The following is a 12,976-nucleotide window of genomic DNA, read 5'->3' as shown; positions in this document are numbered from 1 at the left end:
ATCTGTGCTGGCAGCAACAGACCAGGAAAGGGATCTTGGGGTGGTAGTGGATAGCTAGATGAAGATGTCAACCCAGTGTGCGGCTGCTGTAAAAAAGGCAAATTCCATGCTGGCCATAATTAGATGAGGAATTGAGAATAAAACTGCTGATATCATACTGCCCTTGTACAAATCTAAAGTGAGACCATACTTGGAATACTGTGTACAATTCTGGTCACCCCACCTAAAGAAGGATATTGCAGAGCTTGAGAAGGTGCAGAAGAGAGCAACCAAAATGATCAGGGGACTAGAGCAACTGCCCTATGAGGAGTGGTTAAAATGCACAGGGCTGCTTAGCTTGGAAAGAAGGCAGCAGAGGGGAAACATGATAGAGGTCTATAAAATTATGCATGGTTGGGAGAGAGTGGACAGGGAGAGGTTTTTCTCCCTCTCCCATAATACTAGAATGCAGGGTCATCTGCTGAAGCTGGAGGGTGAGAGATTCAGAACAGATAAAAGGAAGTATTTTTTCACACAACGCATAGTTAAATTGTGGAATTCCCTGCCCCCAAATATGGTGATGGCTGCCAACTTGGAAGGCTTTAAGAAGGGAGCATGTTCATGGATGAAAGGGGTATTCATGGCTACTAGTTAAAATGGATACTAATCATGATGAATACCTCCTATTCTCTCCAGGATCAGAGGAGCATGCCTATTATCTTTGGTGCTGTGGAAAACAGGCAAGATGCTGCTGCTGCAGTCGTCTTGTTTCGGGGCTTCCTAGAGGCACCTGGTTGGCCACTGTATGAACAGACTGCTGGACTTGATGGGCCTAGGTCTGATCCAGCAGGGCTTTTCTTATGTTCTTATGAGGGGTCTGAAGACCAAGTCCAATGAGGAAAGGTTGAAGGGGCTGGGTATGTTTAGCCTGAAGAGGAGAAGACTGAGGGGGGATATGATAACTATCTTCAAATACTTGAAGGGCTGTCATATAGAGGAGGGTGCCGAGTTGTTTTCTGTTGCTCAAGAACGTCGAACCAGAAACAACAGGTTGAAATTAAATCAAAAGAGCTTCCGTCTAGACATTAGGAAGAATTTCTAACAGACCAGTTCCTCAGTGGAATAGGCTTCCTCAGGAGGTGGTAAGCTCTCCTTCCCTGGAGGTTTTTAAGAAGAGGTTAGATGACCATCTGTCAGCAATGCTGATTCTACAACCTTAGGCAGATGATGTCAGGGAAGGCATCTTGGCCATCTTCTGTGCATGTACTAGGGATCACTGGGGGTTGGGGGGGGGGAGGTAGTTGTGAATTTCCTGCATTGTGCAGGGGGTAGGAGTAGATGACCCTGGTGGTCCCTTCCAACTCTATGATTCTATGACTAACGGTAGCCTGGAGATGTTCATCCGTAGGAATGACAGGTAGAATACAAGAAGAAGAAACCAAGAGGTTCAAAATTGGCCATAATTTCAAAAACCCCTATCAGATCCCCTTTTCAAGACTGAAAAGGCCCACAATCTGCAGCCTTTCCTCACAGTTCCAAGCCCCCACCCCAGTCATCTTGGCTGCCCTCGTCTCAGTTTTCTCCAGCACTCCAATGTCTTTTTTGAGATACAGTGACCAGAGCAGCACTCAGTTTTCCAAATGTTCCAACTGGGGGAAAAGGTGGGGTATGTTTGATATAATTACATTTTGAATACAGTTTGGCAAAAAGGATGAATGCACCGGCCATTAGTTCATCCTACTGCTCTCTTGGCAGGAGGCAGAATCTGGCGAGAGGAGCAAGCAGGGCAGAGAACCTGTTCCTAATGCAAGATAATCTATTAACACAAGGTCTGTGGCACCCCTCCATAAGATGTCTTGACGAGATAGGACAGCTGTATAATCCAGGCCTCATTTAGAAACACAGAATAGAGCTGGAAGGGACCTCCAATGTCCAACCCCAGGCATAATGCAGGAAACTCACAACTACCTCCCCCTGCCCAACTTCCGCAGTGACCCCTGCTGTATGTTCAGAGGAAGGTACAAATCCTCCACGATCCATGACCAATCTGGCTAGAGGAAAGTTTCTTCCTGACATGTAAAAAAGGGCCACAAGAGCTGAACACTGACACATCCCTTCCTGCCTTCCTTCTGAGCCACCCAAATCTACAGAATCAGCATTGCTGTCAGATGGCCATCTAGCCTCTGCTTTAAAACTTCCAAAGGAGAGCCCACCACCCCGCAAAGAAGCCATTTTCAAGAAGTTCTTCCTAATGTTTAACCGAAAACTCTTTTGGTTTAATTCCCACCTGCTGGCCCTGTCCGACAACTCGGCACCATCCTCTCTCTGACAGCCCTTCAAATACCTGAACGTGGTTATCACTTCACCTCTTGGAATTTCATGCTTGGAACTGAATTCTAAGGGGCACAGCAGGCCAATTTGGACAGGGACACAGAAAGACGGGCAGCTTGCATGTGGGGCTCCTCAGTATATATAAAGGTTCCGCAATGGAGCAAACTCCAGCCATATCTGATTGGGAGGCTGAAGCCCCTTCTTCCCACATGCTCTGAATCAGGCCCCATGCCCCTGTGAATCCTCAGTGCATGTCTATTTCTCAGGACACTGGAATACTGTATTGAGCAGTTAGGTCCCAAAGCTCGCAACAACACGTGATGCGCTTATGCCCACCAAAAAGAACTGTTTAACCAATTCTATATGGCTTTCAGTAACTTGAAACAGATATTTTAGCCACGTTCTCATACACAATTAAATGACCGCTGGGCAAAAAAGCCGTTTTTCTGATGGAGGCGGGAGAATCTATAACGTTCCCATCCTGTTGCCCAATAATGCAAAGATGACAACAGAAAATGGCATTGCTGTAGCATCTGTTGTCTCTCTGACTGGCAAAAGAGGAAGGCCTTTAACTGCAATTACCAGCTCAGTGACAAAAAGTTCCCTGGCCTACCGAGCAGGTTCCTCTCTCTCCTCCAGCGGTATCGGTTTTAAAAAGGTCATTTTAAAGAAAATGACACTAACATTTAGGCTTACTTACAGCCTACCAAGCTAAAGCTGAATTGAGCACAAAAAGTCTACATTATGACTCCTGGCAAGGTTGGGATGGAGGCTGAAGATCTTGCAAAACTGGCAGCATTCGTTCTTGTTCATATGGTTCCTTCCACATTCCAAGCGATGATGTGGCTCCTCCTCTGGTGTGGATTCATTCAGAAACAATAAGCCCGTGAATCCAAGGAAGGCTGTTTCCACAATCCAAGCTCTGATATAGTTTCTCAAGTGTGTATTAGTCGATGAGCATTAAGGTTTGAACGCCGAGCAAAGCTCTTTCCACACTGCAAGCATTTATAAGGTTTCTCCCCAGTGTGGATACGCTGATGGATAGTAAAGTGAGAACGCTGAGAAAAGCTTTTTCCACACTGCAAGCATTTATAAGGTTTCTCACCAGTGTGGATACGCTGATGGACAGTAAGGCGTGAATAGACAGCAAAGTTCTTTCCACACTGCAAACATTTATAAGGTTTCTCCCCAGTGTGGATACGCTGATGGATAGTAAGATATGAACTCTGAGCAAAGCTCTTTCCACAATGCAAGCATTTATAAGGTTCCTCCCCAGTGTGGATACGCTGATGGATAGTAAGCTGTGAATTCCGAGCAAAGCTCTTTCCACACTGCAAGCATTTATAAGGTTTCTCCCCAGTGTGGATACGCTGATGGACAATAAGCTCTGAATTCGAGGCAAAGGCCTTTCCACACTGCAAGCATTTATAAGGTTTCTCCCCAGTGTGGATACGTTGATGGACATTAAGATGTGAATTCGAGGCAAAGGCCTTTCCACACTCTAAGCATTTATAAGGTTTCTCCCCAGTGTGGATACGCTGGTGGAGAGTAAGGAGTGAACGCCGAGGAAAGCTCTTTCCACACTGCAAGCATTTATAAGGTTCCTCCCCAGTATGGATACGCTGATGGATAGTAAAGTTTGAACAGGTAGCAAAGCTCTTTCCACACTGCAAGCATTTATAAGGTTTCTCCCCAGTGTGGATACGCTGATGGATAGTAACGTGAGAACGCCGAGCAAAGCTTTTTCCACACTGCAAGCATTTATAAGGTTTCTCACCAGTGTGGATATGCTGATGGACAGTAAGGTGTGAACGGACAGCAAAGTTCTTTCCACACTGCAAGCATTTATAAGGTTTCTCCCCAGTGTGGATACGTTGATGGACAATAAGCTCTGATTTCGAAGCAAAGGCCTTTCTGCACTGCAAGCATTTATAAGGTTTCTCCCCAGTGTGGGTACGCTGATGGACTATAAGAGCTGAATTGTGAGCAAAGCTCTTTCCACACTGCAAGCATTTATAAGGTTTCTCACCAGTGTGGATACGCTGATGGACAGTAAGGTGTGAACGGACAGCAAAGTTCTTTCCACACTGCAAGCATTTATAAGGTTTCTCCCCAGTGTGGAAACGTTGGTGGACAGTAAGCTCTGATTTTGAAGCAAAGGCCTTTCTGCACTGCAAGCATTTATAAGGTTTCTCCCCAGTGTGGATACGCTGATGCATAGTAAGCTGTGAATTCCAAGCAAAGGCCTTTCCACACTGCAAGCATTTATAAGGTTTCTCTCCTGTGTGGATATGCTGGTGGATAGTAAGGCTTGAACGCCTAGCAAAGGTCTTTCCACACTGCAAGCATTTATAAGGTTTCTCCCCAGTGTGGATACGTTGATGGACAATAAGCTCTGAACTAGAAGCAAAGGCCTTTCCACACTCCAAGCATTTATAAGGTTTCTCCCCAGTGTGGATACGCTGATGGAAAGTAAGATTTGAACTCGAAGCGAAGCCCTTTCCACACTCCAAGGATTTATAAGGTTTCTCCCCAGGGTGGATACGCTGGCGGCCAGAAAGGTCTCCCTTCCAAGCAAAGCTCCTTCCACCCTTCAAGCACTTATCAGGCTTCTCCCCTGTGTGGATTCTCCACTGTGTATTAAACACCTGGGATTCAGCAGCCTGGGAAGCAACACATTTCTTCCCCCTCTTCCCTTTTGTTCCAGTATTTCTTTTCTGGTGCTTTTCAGATAATAGGAGCTGTTGTGGTTCACCCTTGGGCTTTTTCTGGGGAACATCAGCCGCTGCAATAAAGAGAAATGCCTGGTAAGACCTTCAAGCAAAAGCGGAATCAAGTAAAGAAGGCTATTAACTGCTCTCCATAACGACAGAACCGGGATCACTTAAAGGAGAGTCAAATCCTACCCTGTATGACTCAGCTATTGATGCTTCCTTGAAGGGCATTCCAGAAGAGACAAGGTAGCCCAGTGGAACCTCCATGTTTAGAGGCAGTCGCTTTCTGAAGAGGGATGCTTTGGAGCTGCTCCTCTATTTGTGAACCTTCCAGGGACTCTAGTTGACCTCCGTGTGAAATAGGAAGCTGGACTAGGGGGACATCTAGCACATCTCTTTCTATATTCGAATGCAGAACTGATGGTGTTCACTGGACAGCCAGTTTGGAGCAGAGCTTTACAACACCTAGACTATGGAGACCCAATCTCAGCCCCAAACTTCAAAAGCTCACCATACTCCCCACCCCCCAAAAAGTTCAGCCTCCCAAGCCCTGTGTTCTGTGGACCTGCCTGGTGAGCTGAGGTAGGTGGGGACTGGAGACTGGGCATTTCCATTGGTGCCCCTCGTCCGGGGAATGTTCCCCCACCCTTTAAACTTGCCTGGAGCTGACCTACAGAGGGGAAAACATGTCTTTCCAACTAGGCTTTAACTTGGGTGAGGGTTAGCTGTTCATAGAATCATAGAGCTGGAAGGGACTACCAGGGCCATCAAGTCCAACCCCCTGCACAATGCAGGAAATTCACAACTACCTCCCCCCTCCACACCCCTAGTGACCAAAAGATGGCCAAGATGCCTTCCCTCTCATCATCTGCCTAAGGTCACAGAATCAACTTTGCTGACAGATGGCCATCTAGCCTCTTAAAAACCTCCAGAGAAGGAGAGCTTACCACCTCCCAAGGAAGCCTGTTCCACTGAGGAACCGCTCTGTTATAAAATTCTTCCTAATGTCTAGACGGAAACTCTTTTGATTTAAAATATTGTCGAAGGCTTTCACGGTCAGAGTTCATTGGTTCTTGTAGGTTATCCGGGCCGTGTAACCGTGGTCTTGGAATTTTCTGTCCTGACGTTTCGCCAGCAACTGTGGCAGGCATCTTCAGAGTAGTAACATTGAAGGACAGTGTGATTTAATTTCAACCCGTTGGTTCTGGTCCAACCTTCTTGAGCAACAGAAAACAACTCGGCACCCTCCTCTATATGACAGCCCTTCAAGTACTTGAACATGGTTATCATATCCCCTCTCAGTCTTCTCCTCTTCAGGCTAAACATACCCAGCTCCTTCAACCTTTCCTCATAGGACTTGGTCTCCAGAGACCTCACCATCTTTGTTGCCCTTCTCTGGACAAGTTCCACCTTTTCTACATCTTTCTTAAATTGTGGTGCCCAAAACTGAACACAGTACTCTAGTTGAGGTCTAGCCAGAGCAGAGTAAAGCGATACCATCACTTCGCGTGATCTGGACACTATACTTCTGTTGATGCAGCCCAAGACTGCATTTGCTTTTTTAGCTACCACATCACACTGCTGACTCATGTTCAGAGTTTGGTCTACTAAGACCCCAAGATCCTTTTCACACACACTACTGCTCAAACAAGTCTCCCCCATCCTATAATTATGCATTTACATTTATCTTTGTTGAAGTGCATTTTATTAGTTCTAGCCCATTTCTCCAGCCTGACAAGATCATCCTGCATCTTGGCTCTGTCTTCTACCATATTTGCTACCCCTCCCAATTTAGTATCATCTGCAAATTGAGTAAGCATCCCCTCTATTCCTTCATACAAATCATTTATAAAGATGTTGAACAACACAGGGCCCAGCACAGATCCCTGAGGAACTCCGCTAGTCACTTCTCTCCAAATGGATGAGGAATCATTAACTATCACTCTTTCGGTACGATCCAGTTGCAGATCCATCTAACAATAATAGCATCTAACCCACATTTTCCCAATTTGTCAACTAGAATATTATGTGGAACCGTATCAAAAGCCTTACTGAAATCTAGATAAACTATGTCTACAGCATTTTTGGGTCTTCTTTAAACTTGATTGTTTCTCAGGAGATTTATGAGGCAACTTTGTGGCTTTTTTGCATTCTTCTTGTGTCCCTGGATTTTTAGGTAGTATTTAGGATTTTTTGATATTGTTTTTAGTTCTGAGCTAACTTGAGCAGGTCTGCGAAGAGGCAGCATATAAATAAATTAATGTGTATTAAAGCTGAGCACTCAATAAACATTTCCTGCCAATCTCAGGTACAAACCAGCCAGCATTTTGTTCCTGTTTAATTTCTCTTTCACACTTCAGGAAGCTTTCCTGGCCATGCTCAGGCTGTCGCCTCGTGAGGAATCCCTCCGTTCTCCAGCTGGTGAAATTAAGCCCAATAGAAGTCCTATCCACTCCCACCACACAAGTCAGCAAATACCTGCTGATCCCTCTGGTTCTTCTGCGTCTTGGACAAATGGATCTCCTGCTTCTTCCACTGGGGATATGGAATCAGGTTGGAGAAGCAGAAGTCCTTCTTTGGGGGAAAGAAAGAGATCAGTGACTTCCAGACATTCCAACTCTAAGAAAGATTCAGATCTTTAAACCAGACTCGAGCGTAGACAGAGCCCCCCTTTCCCTCCAACTTAGAACGGAAAAACTGCAGCAGCCCAACTGAATTAAAGAGAAGCCTCAGAGGCAGGAATTCAGCAAGTGAAGCTCATCAGGACACAGAGCCAAACTTCACCTGCTGAAATCCGGTTTCTCTTTAATTTCTTGCCTCAGGGCTCCACCACCTCATTTGACTGACTCTGTGAGCCATGCCTAGGCCTATTCAGTATGTTGCCATGTCAACAATGCTATAGTAAGAATATTGTAGCAAGGAACAGCAGTGACCCAGAAGCTACTTTGGTTGCTCAATCCTGACTGCTTCAGAGGTTGAAATATAGCAAGATTTTCTGCTCTCCTATTATTTAATTAATATTGGGGACATATAAATATGAGTGCAGAAAGGTACGAAAGTCCGATCTCTCCAAGTCTTTGTGTAGACCAAGAGGTTCTCAGAAGAGACCTGGTTTCGTATGTCTATCTACTTACTTAAATGCTCTTCTAGATATTGTGAATCAGATTCTTTTAACTAAATCACACTTCTTTAACTGTTATATTTTAAGTTTTGGATTTTCAGACTACTTAGTGTATAGAACTTGCTCATATTCTTGTATACACTTTAAAGGCTTTACAATACATGCATATACACATTTTATATTGAAGTTATACAATAAAAAGACTTACTTCTGTAAGTAATTTGTGTCCTGCTTATTAGGTGATTATCTGAATAAGGGGTCAATTCTAACAGCATAATCACTGAAAGGCACTGACCTACTTCAGGGCTAGCCTTGGCCATTCAGGTCAGAGCTGAGGTCCTTCTCAGAAGGAATGGTTTCTGCTTTCAGCATCTATCAATCAAGGGAAATGAGCACCTTACCCAGGGAGGCCACATTCTGATAATTGTCCGCCATGACTTCCTTGTGAAGCCTTCTTTGGTCCGGATCCAGCAGGCCCCACTCCTCCTCAGTGAAATGAACGAATACCTCCTGAAAGGTCACCAGACCCTGAAAAGAGAAAGAAGAAACTCCTCTGCCATCACAGATAATCTTAACAGCTCTTCCCCTTCGTAGGGCCATTCCAAAAGGACAATAATTAGATGTTTGATTTCAGGGTTCAAACTTTCATCGGCCGTTTTCATTTTCTATTCAGTGAGCAGCACAGAGAGCAGACGAGGGAAAGAGAAAGAGGGAGATTCTCCCCTGCTTAGGGAGGGTGCGGGGAGACACCCAAGGGCCTGATCCACAGATCCACACTTACGCAATCTGTCTGTACAGAAGCCGCTTTTTCTCCATCATGATTCTCCATCATAGGTTTTATGGCATCAACTGGAAGGATAAGAAAGTCAACAGAAGGAGTTCTATGCTTTCCAAGTACTTTGCATTATACTTTCTTGGCAGGGGAACTAGATTCTCTGTCTCTTGGCTCATGATCACAATTGTCCCTGCATCCTCAGTTTGCATACCATTTTTGCCTCCAATCTTTTGCAAAATCAGAATTCACAGAATTTAGAATAAAGAACTCTGCAATGCAAGAAACAGGAAGTAGTAAAGAAGGGCAGAAAAGCAGCTACAAATCCCAGCCCAGCCGGGAAAAGGCAGCCTTGCTTTTGGTGAAGGACCAGCTGTTACCCTCTTGACTGTACTGAGACGACAAGGTGGCAGATGCTACTGATGCACTTCTGTATTCTATTTGCATGCCTTCTTTGACGTTTCCCCACCCCCAGCCTACAATCCTAGCCTAAATGCTTTAATTAGCCTCACGAAGATTCTGTGCTGTTAAATTCAAAGATTCTTATCCAATCTAATACTGTTATCCTATCTTGTAATCCACTCCTTACTGATTGTGTTTCTTTTTATCATACATATATTCTGCTTTGAGTCCCAGTTAGAAAGTCAGAGCAGAAAAGAAAATAGTGTTAGTATTATTAACAATTCCATTTATTACAGTCTGTTATTAGATTTTTATCCCGCTCTTTCCCCACCAAAAAAAAGGCTCACGGTGGCTTACAATATGCAAACAAAAACATCAGTATGTTAACACCAATTACAATATAAAATTAAATAATATGAATAAAAACACAATACAATAACAAATCCCCAAATTTATAAAACCTGGCTGATGATGGCCCCTTATATCAGATTCCACCCCGTAAAAAATTTTAAACTACCATTTTTTTACAAGAAATCGGGAGTCGAATTAAACCACACAAAATGGACAACAAAGACAGGATAAGAATGACATAATATGGTGACTGATGTGGAGGCCAACAAAATAAAGTCAGGGTGGGTTCAGGAAGCGGTCCCAACGAATGGCCCACCTTGGTATAGAACCATCGCTGTCCTCAACCATATGCCTGGCGGAACATCTCTGTCCTGCAAGCCCCGTGAAACTGAGCAACATCTCTCAGGGCTCGGATCTCCCTAGGCAGAGTTCCACCAGGTAAGGGCCAGCACCAAAAAGGCTCTGTCCCTGGTTTAGGACAGTCAAATGATCTTTGGGCCAGGGTCCACTAGGAGATTATCTCCTGATGAGGGGGTATATCTTCTAAGGGGTATATCATGAGAGGTGGTGTTTCAAATTTGGGTGGGTGGTTCCAGGCTGTTTAGGGCTTTCAAAATAAGGACCCATGGAGCTGCGCTGTATTGTTATTGACAATAATAACATAATATCATATTCAGTAAGAATTAGGAAACCAGGGGTGTCATACTGCCAAACATGGGTTTTAACAGAATGACCCAAGATCATCTTTTGACAAAACATCACCTACGCTGGCATTTTACACCCAGTCGGATACAACGTAGCTTTAAAACCACTGACTGCCACCTTCCACCTCCATCCTTCTCCGATTTATCAACTCTAGATGCACCTCTTCGCCCTGTTGACAATTGCATAGCTGCTGAGTTCAGTTTATTTACAGTCATTTGACCAGCTAGTATCAGTACATGACTGCATAACAAAAAGCCCTTCACTTAAAAGTATTGGAAGTTATTAAGGAATAAGAGCTCATGAAAACCTTTGAGTTTCTATCTCTTTCTGTTGGCCCAATGAACTATTTTCCCAATTTTTGACATTAACCATCACCATTTGAGTTTGGAGGCATCTTTGTCCTCAACTCCCTTACTGTATTTGTCAAATTATCCTGCAGTGATTTTAAATTATCCTGCAGTGATTTTAAACCGCTTCTCCGTTTCTACAAGAAAGGATGGAGTGGAGCATCTTTCCCACGCAAGAGCAGGGGGCATCAGAGCAGCCCCCCTACTCCCAAGGAGGCAATCCAGTGGGCTTGAACCCCTCTTGATCTTACCTAGAAAGTTTGCTCCGTGGTAACACTCCTGTGCCATCCTCTCCTGCACCTGAAATAGAAGTGGGGATCCGTGAAAGGCAAGGCTGGTGAGAAAAGGGAGATGAAAACAGAAAGGGGGGTCCAAAAAGTTGGAGCAACCCGTGTCAATTTCGAGGGGATCTTGGATATTACCATATGCTCCCCCACACTACCTAGATGATAACTTCTCACCTGCTGGTCCTGATTCTTGTCCTCTGCCTGGCTCAGAAGGAAGCCTTCTGCCAGGGCCACCGCCTGAGCACTGGTCTCTGGCCCACATTCCCTGACCCAGCTCTCCATCTCTGGGGGCAGGACGGCCAGGAACTGCTCCAGGATCACCAGGTCCAGCATCTCCTTCTTGCTGTGCCTTTCTGGCTCCAGCCACTGACTGCAAAGATTATGGAGTCGGCTGCAGACCTCTCGGGGCCCCTCGGCCTCCTGATATTGAAACTGCCTGAATTGCTGGTGCTGCACATCTGGAGGGAGGACGTCGTTGTCTCCCAGGCTCTTCTGCATGGTTCCTTCGCACAGTTCCCTTCTTTTCCCAGCCTTGGTGGCATCAGGCCCTTTTCTTTATTCAGGAAAAGCTGAGTCCGGTTCTCTCCTCATCCTCCCTCCCACTCCAAAGAGCCTCCACCTGGACTAGCACGTCACCTTCCTCCACTGACAGATTCTTCTGTAAAGACAAGAGTTGGATCTGTGACCTCCTGAGAAGCCAAGGCTGATTTTTGCGTTGAGAATTTATACACACACACATGTGAACTCTGCATCTGAAGAAGAGCTCGAATTCACAAAAGGTCATACTAGAATCAAGGGTGTTTGTCTATTGTAGCAAAATCAAACAAGAGTTCAGAAGACTAACACTGAAATGAGTGCATAATTAGCAGAAGGGAGCATGGTAAGCTATAAAGAAGAAGAGTTGGTTTTTATATGCCGACTTTCTCTACCACTTAAGGCAGAATCAAACCGGCTTACAATCACCTTCCCTTCCCCAGAACAGATACCTTGTGACGTAAGCGGGGCTGAGACAGCTCTTAAGAGTATTGTAACTAGCCCATGGTCACCCAGCTGGCTTCATGGGTAGGAGTGGGGAAACAAACCCGGTTCACCAAATTAGCATTTGCTGCTCAAAAGGAAAGACTCCTGCAGCATTCTCCAACCAGAGAACCCTGCATGGGAGCAGGATGCCAATTTACAGAACAGTTGGAAACAGGGAATAAGAAACAGGGTGGAGCTGCTTAGAGTCCTAGAGGCGTTGGATGACCCCAATCCAAACATCATGGAAAGATCATGGAACCAGCGGATCAGTGGGGGATCCGGAGAAGAGGAAGGAAGACCTTATCTTCAATTTTGAAAGACCCCAACCTTTTGACTAGCTATCTAAATATGCTAAGAAGTCAGAAGAGCACTGCATGCCAAATAAAAACAAGATTTTTTAAAGGGCTCCTTTTAATTAAGGAGTTAATGTTTATGTTAAGTCCGCATGGGGAGGACACACAAGGTCAGAGACGGAGTTCCAACACAAACGGGTTTATTGCAAGCAAGAACAGAACTGGGGAACTGTGGTCAGACCCCCCGCTTATATGCCCCCCTGGCCATTTGCGGCCACTCCCCCCCTGGGTCGTGATTGGGAGGGAACGATCTTAGTGCCCAATGGCGCTAGTGGCCAATGGGCACTCCGGGATTTGGAGCCCTGGAGAAAACCCCAAGCTCAGCGGGTTGCCCTTGCCTACTGTCCCAAACTCCTAACCAAAAGTACATACAGTGAGGGAAAAAAGTATTTGATCCCCTGCTAAATTTGCCCGTTTGCCCTCTGACGAAGAAATGACCAGTCCATAATTTTAATGGTAGGTTTATTGTAGCTGTGAGAGACAGAATAAAAGGAAAACCCCCAGAAACCCAGAAGACAAAAGTCACAGATTGATGTGCATTATAATGAGTGAAATAAGTATTTGATCCCTTTGCAAAAGATGACTTAGTACTTG

At 45.1% G+C, this 12,976-nt stretch overlaps 1 protein-coding gene across 1 annotated transcript; it reads right to left on the bottom strand.

The window, feature by feature from the left end:
- Positions 1–3,245: 3,245 nt before the first annotated feature.
- LOC130473758 (zinc finger protein 271-like) lies at positions 3,246–11,507 on the bottom strand. Its single transcript, XM_056845348.1, has 6 exons — positions 11,409–11,507; positions 10,974–11,022; positions 8,927–8,994; positions 7,503–7,598; positions 4,128–4,943; positions 3,246–4,061 (listed from the first exon to the last, which is right to left on the bottom strand). The coding sequence occupies exons 1-6, from the start codon at positions 11,505–11,507 to the stop codon at positions 3,246–3,248; spliced, it is 1,944 nt and encodes a 647-aa protein (XP_056701326.1).
- Between the last annotated feature and the right edge of the window lie 1,469 nt (positions 11,508–12,976).

Source organism: Euleptes europaea, chromosome 1, assembly GCF_029931775.1.
Source record: "Euleptes europaea isolate rEulEur1 chromosome 1, rEulEur1.hap1, whole genome shotgun sequence".
NCBI lineage: Eukaryota > Metazoa > Chordata > Lepidosauria > Squamata > Sphaerodactylidae > Euleptes > Euleptes europaea.
The sequence above is the reverse complement of the archived record's forward strand: the minus strand, read 5'-3'. Positions and strand labels throughout refer to the sequence as shown.